Here is a 22,829-nt window from a genome sequence, read left to right as displayed (position 1 = left end):
GTGCAAAGAGTGGTTGCTATGGAGACGATACACAGTGTTGAGTTCCGTTGCTCTGATTGGTTGTAGGTCTATCCAATGAATGCAGAGGCATTTTTTTCCCTGGTTCTGTTGGAACACGCCCCATAATCACAGCCCAATGGAGCGGTTTCAGACTCACATTCTGACTAGAATGTGAGTAGGACCACATCAGGCTAGTTCTAAACCGTTCTACAGAGAAGAATGGTGTCACCGTTTTTTAGATTTGGCATACTTTTGGGCATTTTTTGAATAAATGTAAATAGTTTGTCCTTTATATGAATTATAATGCTCATTATGTTTATTTTTGCACTGGATGACTCCAAATATGTAGGATAACCGTTTTAGACTACACACATGCTTGTGTAGCATTGCTGTGGGTGTAATATCAATAAATATGACATTATTATTTTGATTATTGGCAAAAGCGTCTGGCCTTTTTTTGAAAAAATGTATGTATTTTGTCAACTGTTTTATCTAGTATCAATTCTAAATACTATCGGTCGATTAATCAGTTATCGGCAAATACGGCCCAACCGAGCTATCGGTATTGGTAATCGGTCGACCTCTAAAAATGTACATATGAGTTCAAATATGTAAACAGTCTACACAAGATGTGTGCCAGGAAAAAAACTAAATCGCCAATAGACTAAAGAAGACCTACATGAACAGGTGTTTTTAACTTTGGTTGAGTAAAGAGGAAAACTACCACCATGACGCCAGGCGAGGGGCATGGACTATGTTGTGTTCAATTTGATATAGAATGTCGGAATTTCTGGGTTCCCAAACTATATAGAGTATGTCTATGGCATAGACTGTATAAAACAGGTCTATGGTCGGAAATGTCAACTCTGAAAGACATAATGTTACTTGCTCTATGAAAGACATTGACAAAGACGAAAACTAAGGACATTTACTTTAGTTAGTTTGGCAAACAGAAATTACAGTTTTATTAAGCATTGCATTAGTTCATGCAGGACACGGAAGTCATAGTCAATTGTGTGACGCACAATTATAGACTAGTCAATTACTTATGATTAATTTACAAATGAATTTACTACTATTAACCCAAACGTGTGTTTGATTACCTTACCTGCCACACTACTGGTTCCATGTGATCAGCTGTGGTGGACAGGCAGACACTCAACACAATGGTGTGTGAGGCGGAGGTCAGGACGCTGGCGATGATGGCTTCCCGCATAGAGAACGGCAGCATGGTGTAAACCACAAACACAATGAACAGGAAGAATGACACCTGTGGAGAAAGAAACACACTTATGACAACTGCAGAGGAAAGCGGAAAAAAAGATAATGACAACGAGAGCGATGGATGCACAAGAAAATAGACGGAAATAAAATATCAGTGTTGACAGTCCTGTGGGGAAAGAAAGAGCATGACTCAAGTCTGATCACCACCAATACTGCTTGCTAAAGTGAAGTTTATTTATGAACAGCTACATCAGTGGCATCAAAAAATAACCAATGAACATGAAAATCAGGCCGGCTCTGCAAGGTATTCAATGTCAAGCTAAAGACTAAATTACAAAAGAGAAAAGGAAGAAGGAATACATACTGTATTGGGCACTTAAACCTATTACAGTGTTGTGCAATTAAAGCCCCTGACACACCAACCGGCTGACCGTTGGCAGAAAAGGCTGTCGGACTGATCAGTCGGTTCCCCAAGGTCCAAAAAGTGCCTCGAAACACACTGAAGCAACGTTGTCTTGAGCGTATGTTCTGTGCGTGCGCGAGACGTAATACAAAAAATTAAAACCGGAAACATGTCACATGGGTCTGCCTCTCTGGTTCTCCAGACGATATTAATGGTGTCTTGTTCGAAATACAATCTCGGATTTTACAAAAATAGTTCACTGAAACATGTTTCTGAAAACATTTTAAGTGAGAAATAGGCCATAAAGATGCTGAATCTGTCTTTGTTTCAGATTGACAAAGGTTAGTTTAAAAGATTTTCGTCAGATTTTGAGAGGCGTTCGTCACTCATCCCGCTCATTAGAACTCCGCCAATCAGATTGGTGGAGTCAGTCCGACTGCCCGCCCTCCGACCCAGCAAGTCAGGTCGGCCAAAATGAAGGACGACAGCTCCTCCGACGGACGACGGCACCGGACACACCAAACAGACTCGAGTCACTGACCTCGCCAGACTGTCCGACGGCCGATTATCGGGGTGGTGTGTCAGGGCCGTTACAGTCTATCCATTTTCCAAGTCTTTGGCTTACCTAAGCTCCCTTGATTACAAGAAGCAGAAACTGGGACAATCTCTCACACTTCAAACCTGACACCTCTAATGTAGCATGTAGAATGCTTTCCTGTTTACCCAAGCTCCACACACATACAAATACATACACTCACTTTTTAAATACACCTTCTGCTGGAGGGTTAAAGCAGTTCATCTGCTGTCGTGCATGGATAGAAATAGGCTAGTGTTCTCACAGGTTGGAGCCAGGTGCCAGTTAACCTTCTTGGGTTATTTGCAAGGCCAGTTGGGAAGCTTAAGGGTATTAGGGTATGGGGGCAGTGAGATGGATAGGAAAGCAAAAGAGAGGGAGAGCAACTGAAAAACAGTACCTCCTCTGTTTAAGCTTGGGTGACTAACATGGAGTTTTACACTGCTACTTTCTTAAGGCTAACTATGGTGGTAAATGTAAATAGTAGCAAATATAAAAGGGTCAGCTGTTACCTTTAAGACAATGCTTTATTCAATATTTGAGTTTAATAAGTGCTCACATCAGTTGTCTTCTGCATTTGCAGACCTCCTGCTGCTTCACTGCAGATAAAAGTAGGATATATGTACTAATTAGCCTAATCAGGATCATCTATGTAGACTTTGAATTTTCTTAATTTGTTAAACAATGGTGGACATATTAAAACAAAAGGTCTTACAGTAAAATTACAACCTTGATATTCTACAGTTCTTATAGATCTACTGTACAGTTGACACTGTTTTTCTGTTCACCAGCAACAGGTTGAATATATTGCAGTATTTGTGCAAAACATAATAGATGGTAACACATATAATAAATGGCTCTTTTCCAGCTGATATTCAATTTACAATTAACTTTTCTTTTTTAAATGGACCATAAACCAATGCTTTTCCTGCACAGATAATTGCAGGAAATTGCCAAAGTGGACCAATTGGAAAACTGATATTTGCAGCAAAAAAAGATTTTCTCATGTTCTGCTTTGGTTGCTATATGGCAGTGTGATCATCAGCGAGAAAACAGATGTGCCTGCTAATCCTTAAAGAACAGAGGGAAAAGTTAACAGTGTGTTTCACGTAAGACAAATGTTATACGGAGAGGACGCTGGTGCGGTTTGTTCGCTGCTTCTCCGCCTACTATTGCCTCTTGTGTTCTTGTTTGTTTGTGTTCTCTGTACCCTTGAAGGAAAGCAAGTTTCTTTCCTTCATCTCATCCCACTGGATCAACTCTACCTGTTCTCAGCTGCTTCCTGAAGCCGCTCGGGCTCCTCGACTGGCTCTTCGGTTAGCCGCTAGCTAGCTGGCTGCCCTCGTTCACCCAACGAGTGGCGGCTGATGCTAGCTGCTACAGTGGCTAACCCGATTGCCTCCGTCCTTCTCACAGGCAATCTCCATTAAATGCGAGCCGTGACTGAGACTGGATTTTCATCTCCTCCTGTCATGCCGTGGATCATTTTGGCACTCACATCATTCATCCACCTCTGTGATCCTAGCCTACGGATAATTGCTATCACGGAGCTATCACGGAGCTCTCAGTCCCTCCGCTCTGCATCATGTTCGGGTCCTCAACACCCGATTGCTCAACAATAAAGCCCCTGCCCTTCATGAACTAATCCTTGACAACACCCTGGACTTCCTTCTGCTCACCGAAACCTGATAAACAACCCAATGACTTCTTCTCCCTCAACCAAGCACCCCGCCCCTGGCTACAGCTTCATCAGCAAACCCTGCCCCTCCCGCCGTGGAGGTGGCCTCGCCGTTATTTTCAATCAGAAATTCTGGATCACAGAACTCAACCTCCCCTCAGTATCATTTGAATTTCTCGCCTTCAAAGCTCCTTCCTCCATGACAGTCATCCTCATTTACCAGCCACCTAAACCAAATCCCTCCTTACTCTCTGATTTTACTGATCTACTCACACTTGCCTTATCTCTCTCTACACATCTGCTGATACTCAGTGACTTAAACATCCACATGGACTCCCCCACCTGCAAGCTCTTCACCATTTTACTGGACAACTTCACTATTACCCAACATGTCACATTCCCCACCCATGATAAAGGACACATCCTCGACCTGGTCTGCTCCACAAATCAACCGGTACTCGACCTCCATCCATGCCTCTTTGATCACAAACTCATACGGTTCACCATCCCTTCTCCAACCCCACGCCCCTGCATCCTAAGAGAAATCACCTTCCGCAACCTTAAATCAATCGATACCCACTCTCCACCTGGACTCAACCCTCACCTGATGGCCTCACAAACCACCTCAACTCCACCTTGTCTACCTCCCTCAACACTCTGGCCCCCCTCAAAACAAAAAACGTCACTTTTAACAACTCTTCAGCCTGGTACACACCTGCACTCGAGAAAATGAAACAAACTGGCCGCCAACTTGAACGTCTGACAAAGAAATCATCTCTCACAGTCCATCATGAAGCCTATAAACTCCACCTCACCGCCTACAAAGACATCCTCATTGCTGCCAAGTCTGCCTACCTCTCCACCATCCTCACCGACCCCTGCCAAAACCCCAGAAAATAAACATAATTTATCAATCTTCATCCTCTGTATTGGACCTCCCAGTATCTACTCCAGCACCTACCACTGCCCCTCTTCTCCCCATCTCTCCTGACCTCCCGATCCCTCCTCCACACTGCCTCCTCTCCCAGTTTGACCCGGTCACCCCTCTTGAAATCTCCAAACTCATCAGCTCTTCCAAACCCACTACCTGCTCCCTTGACCCCCTTCCTACTCCCCTCCTGAAGTCCTGCCTCCCTGTCCTATGCCTCTACCTCACTAACCTCTTAAACTCCTCACTATCCCTTGGAACTGTCCCCTCTATCCTAAAAAACCTGGTCTGGATCCCTCCTCCCTCAACAACAGACCTTTTTCACAGCAGACATGTTGACATGTCATAGTAGGAAAAGCACAGGTGTATTCAGACCCATTAATGATTGCTGCATTCCACTTAGGAGAGGCCCTGGTATTGTGCATGCTGACTCACTGAAACAGCTTACTGGGACACTTGATGGAACTGAACCCTCGTTAAAGTTATCAATTTCAGCTGTGCTTTTCCTACTATGACAAGTCAACATGTCTGCTGTGAAAAAGGTCCACTACTGCCCAATAGCCAACCTCCCTTTTTTGTCTAAAACCCTGGAACGTATCATTGCCTCACAACTCCAAACCCATCTTCATGCCAATAACCAATTCAAACCCCTCCAATCTGGTTTTCGACCCTTCCACAGCACAGAAACAGCTTCCTCAAAGTCCTCAACGACCTCCTCACCTCTGCTGACACCGCTTCCCTCAACATCCTTATCCTCCTCGATCTGAGTGCAGCCTTCAATACCGTGAGCTATAACATCCTGCTCACCACTCAAAGACCTCGGTATTGAAGGTACTGCACTCAGCTGGCTCCGTTCCTACCTTTCCAACAGATCCCACTTAATCTCTCTCCATAACCACACCTCTGCCACAGCCACAGTCACTCAAGGCGTTCCCCAAGGCTCCGTACTCGGCCCCCTCCTTTTCATCGTCTACATCCTCCCCCTTGGTCAGATACTCCGCCACTTCAACCTGGACTTCCACTGTTACACCAATGACCCAGAAACCCAGATCTACCTCAGCACCCCCCACAATCCTCCCCTCTCCCACGTCAACTCCTGTCTGTCAGTAAATTAAACAATATTTAGTAGTTAGAGTCAAAGCTTAGTGCACCAAGCTAGATAACAAAATAAGTGTGTAAACAGAACTCTCATTGCCTGTAGCCCCACCCAGGTTTTAAACCACTGATTGTGAATATAGACGGCCAGATGAAGTAATACAAACAATCTTATCATCCTCAGAATTTTTATTATTTGTCAAGTCAAGGTCACAAACATTCAATGTTATATTGATCATTATACTGTACACTTTATATATGGCATCGTTCAAGCTGTATCCCATCTAGTGGATGTCACTCACTGGCCAGGATAATATGATCATTTCATAAAATACCAGTAGCACATGGATATAATGACAACCTGATTTATCACTCGCACCATACTTCTCTGCATAACTGCCAATAAAGAACCACTGCAAACCTTTGCCAGTTTAATTTACAACACTGTGGGGATGAGGAAGGAATCATAACAAAAGCAATCCCTTTTAACAAAGATTATGTTAGGCATGCCGTTATACCTTCGGTTGGTCAATCTTTAATGTTTTTGAACAAATCAACAACAGGCCAGTCAGAACAAGCCATTATTTTTAACATAACTAAATAGGCTAAAATGGAGAAGATGGTACCAGCCATTTCTTTGGAAATGGCACCATATCAATTGTTATATACATTGACTACAATCTCAGTACTAATACTTGACACTTGGTTGAGTAAAGCACTTTGTAATAAAATCATTCATAGGGCTCTCAATCTACTCTGTAGGGTACATATTTTGTGTCTATGTTGTTCCACAGCTTTAATAATAAAGATTTAAAATAAAGTAACATTTATTTTTAAATTTTCAAAAAAACATCAACATGTACAGTATACAAAATGCTTAATGGCCCATTCTGTATATTTCCTAAAAAGCTTGTTTTTATGACTGTAGAAGTGTTGTCTCCTCAAAAGTAAATTCTGAAGGCTAACAGGAAGTAAACAGGACAACTGCGAAGATAAGCCATTTTCTGCAATTTTCCAGAGCGATACTGTGATGCACGTTGGCTCCGTCTGTAGTTTCTGTCATCTCGGTCACAAATACGGTCCTTCTCTGCCCAAGCAGCGCTGGAACATCAAATTAGTCGGCACAAGTTTGAAAGAGTAAGTAAAAATAAGCCCTTACACTTTATTTAGCCAGCGGATGAATCCACATCTAATTTACTTTCTATTTGTTACCATTGTGGAAACGATTATGCAATATGATCGGGGTCAGCTCAAATAATCGTGATCAGGTGATCATTACTTTTATTTAATAATTGCAACAGGCCTACAAAAAAAGCTTATTCGCACAGGAGTGCAATATAGTCTATTCCAAACACCAACACATTAACACTGTACTGAATGTCAAGAGTCTTGAAAATGCTGTTTGACACATCATCACATCGACAATGAAAGGTTTTATAATGATGTCCTACCTATGGCATGTATGTGACAAATTGTCATGCCTACATGAGCAGCAGTTGTACTGCTCGTTGCTGCTGTCATTTCCTTCGGCCTTTACAGTGCAGGAAACTATGTAAAATTGCTTATTAAAAACTATGAGCTTGTGCTTATGCACATGGCAGTCCATGTTTAAAGCTGCTTTGCAGTTTTTTTAATTTGCTGCAATACAATACAGAAATAGTACAATAGCCTACACGTATTATCTTAAAGAGAACTGACAAGAAGTGACCTTTCTTGTGAGAAAATCATGTTTTTCTTTCAATCATAAAAGGTTTCAAATGTTGCTAAAAACAAATTTCCATACAAAATGGAATTTGCTTGGGATATTATTATACTGCATGATATATACCATTACGCACGACCTAGGTCTATGTGTAGTAGGTACATTGTACCTCTAAAACAGACCACATAAACAAAATTTCTCTACATGCTGCCTGAATTGACTTAAGTTTCTCTAGCAGTCAGCAGTGAAAATGCCAATGCTTTAAACTCACTCAGTATCAAAGTCACACTGAGCGACCAATTATGATTCAAAGCTTAGTGAATATAGAGCTGCAGAGACAGACAGAAGGTCAAAAATAAGGTTATCTAAACACATACTGTAACCTGGACCTTTATATTATATTTCTACAGGAAGCCAATGACTCATCCTGAAAGTCTTAAATGACAAGGATAAATATGTTTAATCTGTGTGCACTAAAACAAAATAAGACTATCGAACAGGGTTTGAAAGACAGGGACACTAACTGTAGCGTAAAAGTTTAAATTTATATAAACAAGTCAACTCAATCGAAACTTAAACAATGCATACCTACACTAGCAGACAGTGAAGCACTGATGACTACAGAGTAAAATGTATCGTAATATTCTAGTGACCTCACTTAATTTCACCCAATATGAAATTCTACAGCCTTCAAATAAATATAGACTTTAATGCCCTCAGGCTTTAAGAGTGTTTTCATTTGTTTCAAAAGCCACAAAGTACGCCAAAAAGTGTATATTTATTTCCTGTACACAAGAAAGGAATGGCTAACTTGATGGACCACCTGTAATGGCTTTTCAGATTCCCAGGTCTATGCCTACTTTTCTCTGTGGAACAACAGTATTGATGAAACCTTTAATTGTACAAGCCAACCACCTGTCAACTAAACTCTGAAAGGTCTGAACACTGGGCAAAAGCACACAATGTTCAGCCAGCACACAGGATCCCGCTTCTTGGTGTCAACTTCAACATGTGACAATTTTTTCCTAAAGTCTGAAATGATTAATTTTTCTAGGCTGGCAGGGGTCACTGCTTGTAATTTCTCTTATTTGTCATGGTAGAACTATGGCAACCAAGCTGTATAGACCCTCAGCCCAACCTTTGCAACAACTGTCAATTTTTAACAATCAGTGGATCTGATCTTTAGAGATCACCAATATCTCCCCATAATAATCCCTTCTGCGTGACAGAAAATATTTTGAGTATCCAGAGAAAAGAGTCCGTTCTGTTTTTTCTTTTTTGCCAAGGAGGGATGGTGCAAAATATTTGAGCAAAACAAAAATGGCATTGCCTTTGCGCTGCTTGCCAGCTTTGCACCTGCAAGGATGCTAAAGAGCCATGTTGGTGGCTTTCTTTATACTCTAACCCTATATATATATAGTTAAAGCTGTAGTTTTAGAGGCAACCAATCTTGTAATTGTTGAGAAGCTGAGGGATACTAGAAATACAATATGACTATGGCTTTGAAAGCAAAGGTAAATGTAAAGTTTAATACATTTGCTCTCTTCCTGTCTGTGTTCCTGCATGTTGGTCTGGTCTAAATAATTGCAGTTGCATTACAGCAACCCAATCTTGTAATATAATCTAATCTGTTTGACTGAGCTTTAATTTGGCACAGTCTTATTTTATTCTTACATTGTCACAGCTCAGTAATGCTACCAACAGGAGTTAGAATCAAAATGCAAATTTCTGAAGCTGTTTACTGAGAAACGGTTGCAGGATATGCATTAACAAACTAGCAAATAAAGGGAGGATGTCATTTATTTATGGTGTGGAGCAAACAACAAAACTAAAAACAGCTGTGGAGAGGTGTGTCAGGTCACAAACAGAGGTGAGAAAACTAAACAGAGGTGACTTGTGGACAAGTAAGGAATGAGTCCTGAGGGTGGTGTGAGACTGTGCAGACACAGTAATGGTTGCAGTATTCCTGATTCCTAGTCAGAACAACCTTTAATTACAGTACTTGAGTGGCTGTGATGTTTTTTCAGTATGGCAAGTGTACTAGAGTGTTCGGCAGTTTTCTTCAGCCAATTCCTTATTTGACCTTGTCAAATCCCTTCGAAGCCAGAAATTCTCTAAAACACACCATAATCTAAAATCTTTAAAATATCTAGATCCAAGTGCAGTATCAGAATAGATGCAGAATGCATCAACTAAAAAGGCCACCAGTTTAAGGCTATAGGACTTAAACTGAAAAAATCTGGTAAACAATTCAGTGACTGTAAACCCACAAGGACCAAATCATTTTGATTCTTCTCCTGTGGATGATTAAGAAAAGTGTTATTTATTCACCATGTCAGAATATAATGATGTGTCAGAATAATATGGTCATAACCACTACAATTACTACTACAATTTTTCGCCGCGAAGGCTTTGAACGGTCTTCTGGAAGACCTCCACCAGACCAGCGGGCGCTTGTTGGATTGTTATCGGCCTCAGCAGGCGAGGGAGGCGGCTAGGAAGTAGAAGGATGCCGGTCCGGGCTGCTAGCCTGGCTAAGGAAACTACCACACATTTCGCCACTGCAGAGACTCATATTCACCAACGACAGCACACAAAATGGATATATATGCTACAAATACACATGGAACTGCTGCGTGATGATTATTACCGGAGCCTGGCTGAACACACTCACTCATCCCAGACGGCAGCTAGCAGCTAAGAGGGTAGGTGAATTTAAACAATGGCTAAGTTGCTAAATGCATCTTGTTGTCATGTACGGTCCCTGTTCATGTTGCACAGACATTTTAATTGCATTTTGTGTCTTTTAAGAGGCACAAAGGCACTCTTTATCTTATGCCCCCATAACTGCCGTTTTAGCTGAGTGGGAGCTCTCGGCATTAGCTGAAGCAGCTCCGTGTTGCTAGCACCGATTCGGCTCGTTTCTTTTTGCTATCGACAGTACTCATATACATATAGCAATCAAGATTAACGTAAAAATTGCCCGGAGTTCTCCTTTAAGTATACAATGCTTTTTGTGGTCCATCTTGGTTCAGTCAACTCTGCTTCTACCCCATGAATCAATTCCTTGATAATAACACTGAGGAGGGTTCCTAAAACAAATTATAGAGATGGAGTGTCAGATTACATCAGGCTTTTAGTCTACCGTCTGTGCCAGAGATTAGTTTACAGGCTAGATTTACAATATGGAGGGAGAGTGAGAGTGTGAATAGTGTGTGTATGTCAGCATGTAGTGTGTGTCTGCTAAAAAAAAAAAAAAACATGGTATTTTCATTTCTAGCTATATTCACTAAATCTGAGCAAAAAGACAGATTGGTTGATTTATGATAAAAAATGCAGTAGTTAAACATTCAGCCAACGTGCTAGATTTGTAATTTTCACCTTTCAGTCTGGGCATATATATATAGAAAATGTATATATATTTTTATTCATTCCTATATTTATTGTATTATATTTTGTCTTTATATTTACGGTTTCCTTCATTGCCTCTTAGATTTGTTATGGACTTATTATATTGTAATTTACTTATTGATAATATTTAAATATAACCCTTACATTTTCTACTTATTGTTTTTCTTTAATGGAGCCTCCCAGCATAAGCTTTTCTCATGTTTCTTTTCTTACTCGTATAACCGGTGTGACAGTAAACATCTTGAACCTTAAATCTTCTTGACTATTCCAACCTGGCAGGCCTCTTACTTCACCCCAACTCCCCTTCCACACATTCTCTATATTCTCACAAGGAGTGTGTGCGAGCGTCTGTGCATGTGTGTGACAGAGACAGGGAGGGATCCAGAGTCAGAGAGAGAAGGAAAAGAGGAGATGAGGCAGGGTCCTGACATCTCTCAGTGAGGGGTAGTGGCTGGACCACACAGATAAGCCCATCTCCCCACTGTCAGCAAGCACAGAGGGCTTTATGGGGAGATGATAAGCATCCAATTGATTTCAGGTTTGAAAATGGAAAGTGTACTGCATATTTCTGGGAGAGTGGGGATGGTGAGCAAAACACTGCTGAGGGAATGTCTGGAGCCTCTGTGCCATTTATTTTACCTGACGGTGTACTGTACTGACATTGCAGTTTGTAATGTAAACATCCCACTGTTTATCTATGAGGGTGTCAACACAAATAATATAGTTATTTTGACAGCTGACTTCATGCCACTGGATTAAAAAAAAAAAAAAAAAAAAAAAAATGTATGGAGGACAGTTGGGAAATCCACTAGTTTTGTCTAAACCAGAGCAGATATGCATTTGAAATATATTAATTTGTACAGTAAGTGTCATCTGGACTGAAGTAGTTAAAGCTACACAAATCATGCTATTTCCTACAGTAAAAAAAAAACCAGTTAACGTGTTAGCATGCAAGGGCTTTGTGGAAGAATAAAGAAGGGGGAGGGATACTTCAAACAGAATGGTGCTGCAGTAGAATTTGGGTTTGCTAGGTAGGAGGAAACTGTACAGTGTCCACTATTTCTTTTCAGCCACAGTGTCTCATTCTGTGAAAAGTAAAGTAATAGCTTTTATGTAAAAAGCACTACAACTGTTTTGGAAATGGTGACTGACAACATAAAGATGTCCTAGTAGATGAACATTAGCCTGTCCAGAGTGGTACGATTTAACAGTGTGTAACAGAGGAAAGAAAAGGACAAGATGTAAGGAGAGCTCATTAAAGCAATGGTGGCACTGAGCCTCCAAATCACACTACATATTACTGTCCTCACCTTCTTCTTAAAAGGGACTGTACTGGAAATACGTTTTGTCACAGCCACAGGACGCGTGGCTGGACCGGCTATCAAAACAAAGACTCCCATATTACCTATCTCTCTCACACACACACACACACACACACACACACACACACACACACACACACACACACACACACACACACACACACACACACACACACACACACACACACACACACACACACACACACACACACACACACACACACACACACACACACACACACACACACACACACACACACACACACACACACACCTCAGGACGACATTACTCCACTATATCCGGTGTCAATAAAAAAAAAAGTACAGCCCCTTTAAAAGACAACAAAGTGTTATATAAATAGGGCCACACGTGGTCTACTACTCCTGTCAGCAGATTTTAATTAAATAAAAAGCTTATTACCTGCATGTACAGTATATTGCCGTCATTTTAGGTCTCCATTAATGACTTGCTGCTAATGAATTGTTGCTGTGATTTTATCTGTGAACACACGTTTTTTAAAAGTTAAATTTTTTTTGGCATGTTTTCACCTTTATTGGACAGATGGCAGTGTACAGGCAGCCTGAAAACTGTAACGGTGTATGACAAGCAACAAAGGTCTCTGAATCAAACCAGGGCTGTTAAGGGGAACCATTCAGCTACCAAGGAGCTGTGGACAATTTACCTTTCAGATTCACCCTTCTATACCACTTGACACTCAATCAACACTTGAATATGTACGGTTATGTTTACCCAACTGTAGCACGGTCTCTTCTCATGGTGCTTCAGTGGTAATCCTCTCCCATATCATTGCCTTTCCCTCTCACTCTGGCACCCTACAACAGCTCCTCTTCCAGCCTATTCTCTTCATCACATTTATGACATTAGAACTCACACTTGACACATCAAAGACATAGGTTATTATATTTTGCAGGACAATTCAAACATTTACTATTAAACATATGTTGTTATCTTTTACTGTATACTGATGTGTTACATTTCAAAGAATGTAAACAATATATTTAAACAGATAATTTGTGTAGGGATGCACCAAAATATAGAAAGAGAAAAACGTCAGAGAATATGAGCCAAAAATATATGCTTCTCCACCCCGCCCCTCAGTGCTTAGATTTCCCTCTGTTGATCTAGCAGTTATCACGGTGCTACCCAGCAAAGGCCGATCATTTCAGCCGTGTGGAATTACTTCAAAGTTTCTGATAAGGACATCAAATTTGAGATCTGAAGTGTTTGTCCAGCAGACATTTCAAGAGGGGGTACGGTGCCGAAGAACTTTTCCACGTCAGGTTTGATACACCACCTGAAAACATGACATCCAATTCAATATGCAGAGTACATCAAAAAAATATGTTACATTTGATTGTTACAGAACTGAATGAAGAATAATATATTTAATATTGTGTTTTATATAGGTTATCAAATTTTGGTGTGTTACTTTCAATAAGTGTGATCATTTTATTGGTTTGTAGTTTTTCAATTCAGATTAAATAAATACATTAAATCAATTAAAAAGTATAATATTAATACAAATATGAAAAAATAAAAAGTGATTTTCGGTTTCAGTTTTCAACCCAGTGCATCCTGAATTTTCGGTTTCGGCCCAGAATTTTCATTTCAGTGCATCACTAGATTGGTGTGCTTTTGGGGACTATATTGTGACAGTCAGAAGTCCTTGTTATGCACCATGGAAATAATGATCCCAGGAACACCACAAGCTTAATAAAATAGATGAAAACATGCCATCACTGCTATGAATAGAAAAATGTCATGAGACATGACAAATTGAGAAACTGGCTACGTCACAGAAAAGTAATAATCATCTTAACGACATTTTCTATCTTAAATGATCACTGCACAAATACTGAATGAGATTTACAACTAACACTGACTTGTTAGCTGACTGGGGGTCAATAGAAAAAGATGCATGGTACTGGAAAATAATCCCTGTGCAGTGGTTGCAATAAGTCTTTTGGTAAGTATCTAAGTATCATTTCTTCATGCTCTATGCCGTGCAGAAACCCTACATATTGCACTACTGCCAGTTTGGGAGAAAAAGTTCATTTGAAGAGCACTTGATGGGCATCTTAACAAAGATTTCATAGAATTTTCATGACTTCTTTTCCAGTCTATCAAATTCTGTCAATAACATTTGCCAAAGACAGTTGCTTTCTCTGGCATTAACCATTTATTTTTATACTTGGGGGTAGCGGAACCAAGTGGTGAACACTAGGGCTGCATGATTTGGAGAAAAAGTCATATTGCGATTTACAATAATGAAATTGCGATTGTGATGTAATGCTGTCATGAGTTTACTTCCTTGATTATCAAGGAAAATGCACAAAATACTAACATTTTGAAACATAGGAAATTTAAAATAGACATTCGTGCTTTGCGCAATAGTACAATTGAAAAAAAAAAGAATAAGTAAATACAAATTCTTATTAAAATAATGCATTTTATATGCCCTTACAATGACATTTAAGATGGGTGTAAAATAGTAAGTATTTGATGAAGGTGATTAAGTTACAAAATATAAAATGTACAACCTCTTCTGAAAGTCTGCATGCTCTGAAACCCTCTACACTTCTGACACACGCTACTGCCTAAACAGACTGACTGGTCATATGTTTTGGGGACGTTGTTACGATGGTAGCGTAAGTGAGAGCGAGAATGGCAAGTGCGTTGAGCGAGTGACGTCAGTGAGTGAAGCAAAGAGGGAAAGGAACCGTGAGCCGTGTCGAACATTAGTGTAGCAGCTGCGTGAGGGAAAGCAAGAGGAAAAAGAGACAGCAAAGACGATATAAAGTGAGTTAACACTAGAACGGCCATGACGGTCAGTTTGACCGTTTTGAAATTTATATGTGTAATAACTTCGCTGAATAAAAAAATACAATCCTGCTGCTACCTGACTTTTCCTAAAAGAGTTTTGATTTCAAAAGTAATTATGAAGAGGACACGGCGAAGTGTGGCGTAGGACCATTTTGATTTTTTTTTTTTAGTTCAGTGCAAACACTGAGATGCCATGTATAAGTACATCACGGCCACGACTCAAATGATGTAGCCTACCACTAAACAAAGTGCATCCGACCCTAGTTAATGTTGGTGGCGGCCGCGGTGCATCCTGCTCTGTCTCAACCTAGCATAAACTCTGCATTAGCAACGAGGAGCTGCAATGCACGACGAGCGGAGAAAATTATCCGAGGGAGGGATGGATGGATATGGATAGATAGAGATATATATATATATATATATATATAGATAGAAGTCCTTCAGTTTGATATATACTACTAATATACTACTATAGTCATTTTTTTCTGTTATTTTCTTTCCTTTTTTGCTCATGTTAAATATGGAATTTTAAAATTGTAACTCTGCGCAGCAACATGTTCATCTACTGACTAGCAACAGCAACATTGTATGAATGACATAGGACAAAAGCCATCATCCTTAATGAGCTTACATGACGGGTGAGGTGGTGGGAGAGAATGAGGCTCTCCCTCTAATCATTGTTTTATTCCTCCACTTCTAATGACTACTTCCTTGCTGCAGCACAAAGCGCATTTAATTAACTCTGACTTTTACTTTGCCTCCCTTGGTTTCTTTTCTGGAGCAGACATTCACTTAGCAACTGCACAGTAACACCAGGGAGACCACAGATTCAAAGACTTGGTTATTAATATAATTGGCTGATAAGCAAATGCTCAGCATGCTCCAAGTCCAGGATTACAAGTGGAAGACCTTAAACAGCAAAGAGGGCAATGTCTTAAAATCTGACTCTAGGTTGAGATCCAAAATGGTTTGTGGATTTTATTCGTTTGGATCTCCACATGTCAAGAATCAACTCATACACTGAATATGCAAAAATAAACATGTGACCTTAACATAAGATTAGGGTCCATGCAAATCAAGGTATTTACTGAATGTAGAGCTGCTACTATTTATTATTTTCATTATCAATTAATCTTCAGATTATTTTCTTAATTAATCGATTAATAGTTCGGTCTACTAAATATCTACATTGTGAAAAATGTCCATCACAATTTCCCATAGCCCAAGGAAATGTCTTGTTTTGTTTGACCATCAGTCCAAACTATTTATTTACCATTATTTATGACAAAGAAATGCAGCAAAGCCTCACATTTGTGAAGCAGAACTAGCATTTAGCATTGATTAGCATTGATTGATTATCAAAATAGTTGTTTTCGGAGGGATGATTAGCAGTGTCCAAAATCATTCCCTTATTCACTCATTTACTATTCCCTACATAAGACGCATAATAGTTTACTCTAAACTAAGCAGTACATTTAAATTTCAATAAATCATTTGGCAGCACCACTGACAGGTGTAGTTATTTTTTGCATCTATAAAATGTGAAGTATTGTATTGTGGCATGTTAGAATATCATACATGGCACAGACAGTAGTTTTTTTTTTTTTATTACACTGAGAATTTTTTTGTGCACTTAAATAAAATTGTAGACTACAAATATAATAAGATACTGTAAATAGGAAGAACCATGTTGCAGTTCCCTTTGTTTGCTTTTTTTTATTTAAAGAGCACCTCAATACAGGATCGGATTATGGCTGTCAAAATTAACACAATAACGCAAATTACTTTTGACACAAATTTTTTTTTACACACGAATAATGCACACGCATTCTGGCCGCTCCATAGTTTTAGGAAATCAGGAAGCGATGCAGCAGCTCGCGTCAGGGTTCTGTATCACCCTGTCTGGGTTCTAATTCACTAAAATGACCGACTCTCTCTACTTTATTTCGCCTATTACACGACTACTCATACAGAAGTTACCCGCTGATGACACCTGCGTCCTGCTCAGGACGGTTAACTTTACCGCTGATGAGCACGGCTCTCTGGCAGAAGCCAGGTCGCCCCGGTGAGTGAGCTAACCATGATGGAGCTAACTAATGCTTTGTTTGCACTGTTCCCCATTAGCTCTGTTAGCGATCCCCGTTTTTCCCATCCTCTCGCTCCTGTTGTGATCCGCTGATCAGCGGTATGAGCGGTATTTATTTCAAAATCGTCCGCCAGAGTCTATGATCAGAACTTCGTCCCTGTCAACGGTCCGTTATACTAAGCAACGGTGTGTTATACAGAAATAGCAGACAGTACCTTTGAGGTTATTCTGAAGAATATTCTAGACAGTATTTGTCATTGTTTCGGATTGCATTAAGCAAGCATATTTGTCAGCTATCATGTTGATAAAATATTCCTTTTAAAGTACATTTAGAACAGATAAAACATTTGCGATTAATCATAAGGTAACTATGGACAATCATGCAATTAATCACAATTAAATATATTATTATATTAAATATTCTCTCTCTAGCCTGACAGCTGTAGCACAAAGTGTTATTGGCATGGGCTGACACAGACGGTATCTCAGGCAGTAAAAAGACTGGGAAATCAATGGCATTTTATTTCTACAAATTCATTGTAGATTAAAATGATCTTTTTGCTGTCCCTCCTGCAGATTTACAGATGAAATCCAGTATAATCTTTTAATGCCAATATTTAGCAAAATATTCTTTTGCATGAAAGTGCCGACCCTGACAACTTTCAGGGACCACTGGCATGTAGGGGTGCACGATTCAGAAAATGTCACGATTCGATATTGATTTTAAGGCTCAAGATTCTATTCAAAATCAATTTGATTAAAAAACAATTCTCAATTAAAAAAACACGATTCACAGTATGTAAATGTATTTACTTTTCCCATGTGATTGCAGTAGACACACAATTACAAAAATCGGTAGAGCTTGAATCGCGATACAAATGTGAATCAATTTTTTTGCACACCCCTACTGGCATGTACCTGATATTTGTAGTCAACCTCATCATCAATAACTCATTGACATGTTCTGTCAGTTTAAAAAACTACAAATCTCTAATTGACAAGACGTATCCATAGTGAATGGCAGCTAATTGGTATATTGGCTTCGAATTAGGCTTTGATGGTTTACAGACCAGTCATATTTAGACCGATTTAGACTGCATTTTGTCAATTTAAATATAATTTGGTAACTTAGTTAAAATAATTTATGGTATTGATCAGGACTCAAGGCACATTAAGACCAACAATAGCGATCGTCGCAGGGTTGTGCGGCGGTGGGCTCGTCACTCAAATGGCTCATTTGTGTGACGTTCTGTTGTGTTATTTAACTCAAATGATGTTCAAGTAGACTTTTTTTTCCCACAATTTTTGTTTTCCGTCAGATGGTTTATAGATCGTTTATAGATCTTGACATTTCTGACCGCTCTTGAAGGCAGCTTAATTTCATGGAGAAAGAAAAAAGATGGAGGGACTGCTTTGTTCTTGCAGGAAACAGTCAGCTGTTACACAAACTCCTGGGCAGTTCAGTGCTTGCGTTTTGTTTTTCACCCTCGTTGCGTATATATCCGAATATCTGAATAGTCGGATATTCGCATCCAGCCCTAGTATTTACAAGATATTTGGTGACTAGTGTGTCTTAAGGGGAGGCCTAAAAATCCCCATGCAGATTAATTGAATAATAATACTCTTTTCATTTATCCTGGGTTAAGGCAGCACATAAACATTAATCAAAGCTTTTTCAATACTGACTGCATGAATGACACATTCATTTTATTGAGACCTAAAGTAGGTTCTCTGGTCTTACTAGTGGTAAATTAGATGAAAGTATACTGTATCCTATATACTAATGTGGAGCAACATGAAAGAGTAATTTCTTTAATCTATAATATGGTAGCAAGCCCCTAAAAACACATAGCGAGCAATGCCAGTCAACAATAATGCCTCTTCAGATAAGTGTTAATTAACATGGCTAAGATGCAGCACTCAGAGAGCAGTAATGACATAATGGCCTGACATTTCTAGTCAGCATAAGAAAGGAATGAATGGACTGGTGTGTGAATCAGTGCATCTTTGGCTACCGCTTTGTAATAGATGCGGCCACACTAGTCATCGGTCTTGCCAAGTTCTGTTGAATGAGTACAGCTTTCAATTGATGAAGACCTAATGTACTGTGCTGTTTTCAATGAGCCTTGTTGCAGGACACATATGGCTGTAGCAATGAAGATGCTGCGGTTTGTTGCCACATTTAACTGCAGATGCAATGTGGCAACAGAATGTAATATACATAGCAAATAGGTATATAGTCCATGGGGTGAGCAAGGACTACTCATACCAGCTGACTGCACTTTTTCCACCAGTGGGACTCTGATATATGATCAGTTTTTGGCTAGTTTCTAATCAAGCAGTGATAATATTCCATGTGGCAGCATTCATGCCAGGGAGGTACAACTACTGGCCCCTTTCTCATTAAACTTGGTGGAAGGGTGTACCATGGGCCAAGAATGAAACCATTACATTTTGGAGAGGATCAGAATTACAGGGCAGATACACAAATTAGTTTTCACTATCGTTACTGTGAGATAGGGCACTGGGTGGCATTCATGTGGTGTCGAAATAATGGGAAAAATTAGTTCCCGACTGGGAAAATTCACAATGCATGCACGTTGTGAGATAAGGCATGCCTTGGCGGAGGTCTGCGCTCTCAGAGTGCCCTTCTAGTGTTGACTATGTAACCTGCTTTCTGTCACATGCTGTGGTAGCCATCAAGTCAAATTCTGTACTTTCAATTCAGCTCTTCCATCAGAAAGCATGAAAAAAAATAAAGAATTACCACCTTGCGGTTATATGCCACTGCCAACCAGTCAAGTTGCAGTTTACATCCATGTCTGTCCAGACTCATAATGCATGTAGTGAAGACTTTAAAGGAATTTAATAAAAAGGTATTAAGTGCATTTTTGGGTGAAACGTGGATGCCTCACACACATCAACCCAGCAGCAGCACAGAAGATCTTTACAATCACCACAGTTTAAAGGTGGGCACCCAAGACTAGTGTGTCCAAAATCAGTTTCAGATCAAATGTGAAAAATGGTCACAATCTGCCCTTCTGTTCCTGAGTTATGGCATTGAACAAAGGCCAGAAAAGTTGACTTTTGTCCTTTTGGATATAAAATGTCATCACTTCCATAACTTTATTCTATTATACATTTGTGTAAAATGTTTTCATAATCAGTGTATGAATACTTGAGTTATGGCCAAAAACTTGTTTTGTGAGGTCACGGTGACCTTGACCTTTCACCTACAATCCAATCAGTTCATCCTTGAAACCAAGTGGACGTCAGTGTCCAATCGGAGAAGTTACCTCCAGTTCAGGGTTCTGAGAAATCACGTTCACAAGAATGGGACGGACAGATATACGACGGACGAACAACGCCAAAACATTATGCCTTAACGGTTAATGATCGGTTAACGAGGGTCGGCTATCAGTCCGAAAAAAAATAAAATCTAAATTAGCATCCCTAAACGACAATAAATGAAATTTGAAATATGGCAGGTAAGGGTCTAGGAGAGTCAGGGACACTCATTACTATATCATTATTATTTGATATGCTTATGACAGTTAAGTGTTTTTCACTGGACATGATCAAAATCAGCTGTAGCTGTGGATGTGAAGTCAAGTCAAGAGGTCTGACACATAACACATAACCGTGATGTTTTACAGTTTAACAATTATACAGATGGCCAGACCTCATGCTATAATAATGCAGTTTTTAATCAATTTAAATATTTTAAAATCTCTAGCTTTTTTTTAAGAATAACTTCTATGTTTCTTTATTAACACTCATGGAGACAGAAGCATAAAAAAAAGACCCCCAAAAAAAATAAAACCGGATGAAATGTCAGGAAAGACTAAAGCTTGTGAGTGATCAGTCCAAAACTTAAGACACCCTGTTGAAGAATGTAGGTCAGAAATCCCAAGAGATGGAATAAAAGCTCATGGAGATTTTTTTCCAGGCCCTCTGAATTCTTATATCGTCGTTTGTATCTACACTCCACACCAGAGACAGGAGAAAACCTACTCTTTGTACGCGCTCATCATAGACTTAAAAAACACCTTTGGTCTTGATCTGTATACGTTTTAGTATTAGGTAGAAGCCAACTCTAGCAAAACAAAATGAGTCCGTGAATAAAGGCCAAGTCAAATCTCTAGCTCCTCTTGCTACCAGATTTCTTGCTGTTTTCAGGGAAATCTTTTTAAGCTGAAGTGCCATATTTGTAGATAAATCTTGACTGGAAACGATCAAGGTATGCATATGGCTGGGGACATCTGGTTAACTTTCACATAATGTGTACTTCTAAAGCCTAAAAAATCCTCACAGATGTTCTCATTCACCAAAGGAGAACTCAGTTTAAGAGTAAAAAGAGCAAAGGGAATGAAAGAAGAAATACACATCAGCAACATCCAAAATCCATTGGCCTAGATTTGTATTGTATTCTTTATGTGCTTACATTTGACCCATGTTCAGTTCGTTGAGATACTTTAAAACATTTAATTTTCAAGAGAAGGTCTTAGGAGGGAACCATGTACTGAATAATCAAACTTGTCATTTATAATCTATATTGGCTTTTTTCTTAAAGGTCCCATGACATGCTGCTTTTTGGATGCTTTTATATAGGCCTTATTGTATCTATAATACTGTATCTGAAATCTCTTTCCCGAAATTTAGGTGCAGAATTACAGCCACTAGAGCCAGTCCCACAATGAGCTTTCCTTAGTATGTGCCATTTCTGTGTCTATAGCTTTAAATGCTGTTGAGGAGGAGAGAGGCGTGGCAAGGTGGAGGGTGGGGGTGTGGCCTTGACTAACTGCCATGCTTCGCTCATTCGCAAGCCATGATGTCTCTTGCTTTCTCATGGCGGGCCAAATTCTCTGGGCGGGCAAAGCAGAGAAAGGAGAGGTAACCTTTCCCCTTATGACGACATATAGGGAAGATTCCAGATCGGACAATCTTCATTTTCTCAAAGGCAGAACAGCATACCCAGGTTGCGATTGGTTTACACCTATCGCTATTTCTAGCCACTGTGGGACAATAGGCAGGCTGGGGGAACTCATATTAATGTTAAAAAACCTCAAAGTGAAAGTGTCATGCCATGGGACCTTTAAGTAGCTAAATCTCTCCTAAAACCACTGAATAAAAACAGGATAAACAAATAAATCACAGAATGTGCCACATGGTGCTCTCCAACAAATAAATTCATTGTTATTACTAATACATCTCTGGGTCTTACCTGATCCCACGGACAGATGATCCCGCCAGAAAACATAAAAAGGTAACCCATGGCAACCAAGCAGGCCCAGATAACCAGGGAGAAAATGCGTAGAAGCTTCTTGAAGATGGACTCAATGCAGACAAGTACAAAAACAGCCAGGAAGATGGCCAGCGCCGTGGGCACCGTGATTACAAAGGCCACGTGGTCCTCAATGTTCTGAAAAAGGACAAAATAATAAAATTAAGAGCACATGAGAGAGACAGTAAGACGCATAGACAGACAATTTAAGAGAGAAAGGAAATATATGTAGCTAATTTATTAGACAAAAGAGGAATGATTATGTAGAGGGAAAACT

General features: G+C 39.8%; 1 protein-coding gene across 8 annotated transcripts in view; it reads right to left on the bottom strand.

Annotated features, from left to right (window-relative positions):
- adcy2a (adenylate cyclase 2a) overlaps positions 1-22,829 on the bottom strand; it is a 104,884-nt gene that overhangs the window by 58,351 nt on the left and 23,704 nt on the right. For all 8 annotated transcript variants that reach the window (XM_028580170.1, XM_028580172.1, XM_028580173.1 and 5 more), the window contains 2 exons: positions 22,493-22,690; positions 1,109-1,270 (listed from right to left, as the gene is read on the bottom strand). In XM_028580170.1, coding sequence (XP_028435971.1) covers positions 1,109-1,270; positions 22,493-22,690 — 360 coding nt within the window. The remainder of the gene's footprint in view (positions 1-1,108; positions 1,271-22,492; positions 22,691-22,829) is intronic.

This window comes from Perca flavescens, chromosome 6 (assembly GCF_004354835.1).
Source record: "Perca flavescens isolate YP-PL-M2 chromosome 6, PFLA_1.0, whole genome shotgun sequence".
Taxonomy (NCBI): Eukaryota; Metazoa; Chordata; class Actinopteri; order Perciformes; family Percidae; genus Perca; species Perca flavescens.
This window is presented reverse-complemented; position numbering and strand designations above follow the sequence as displayed.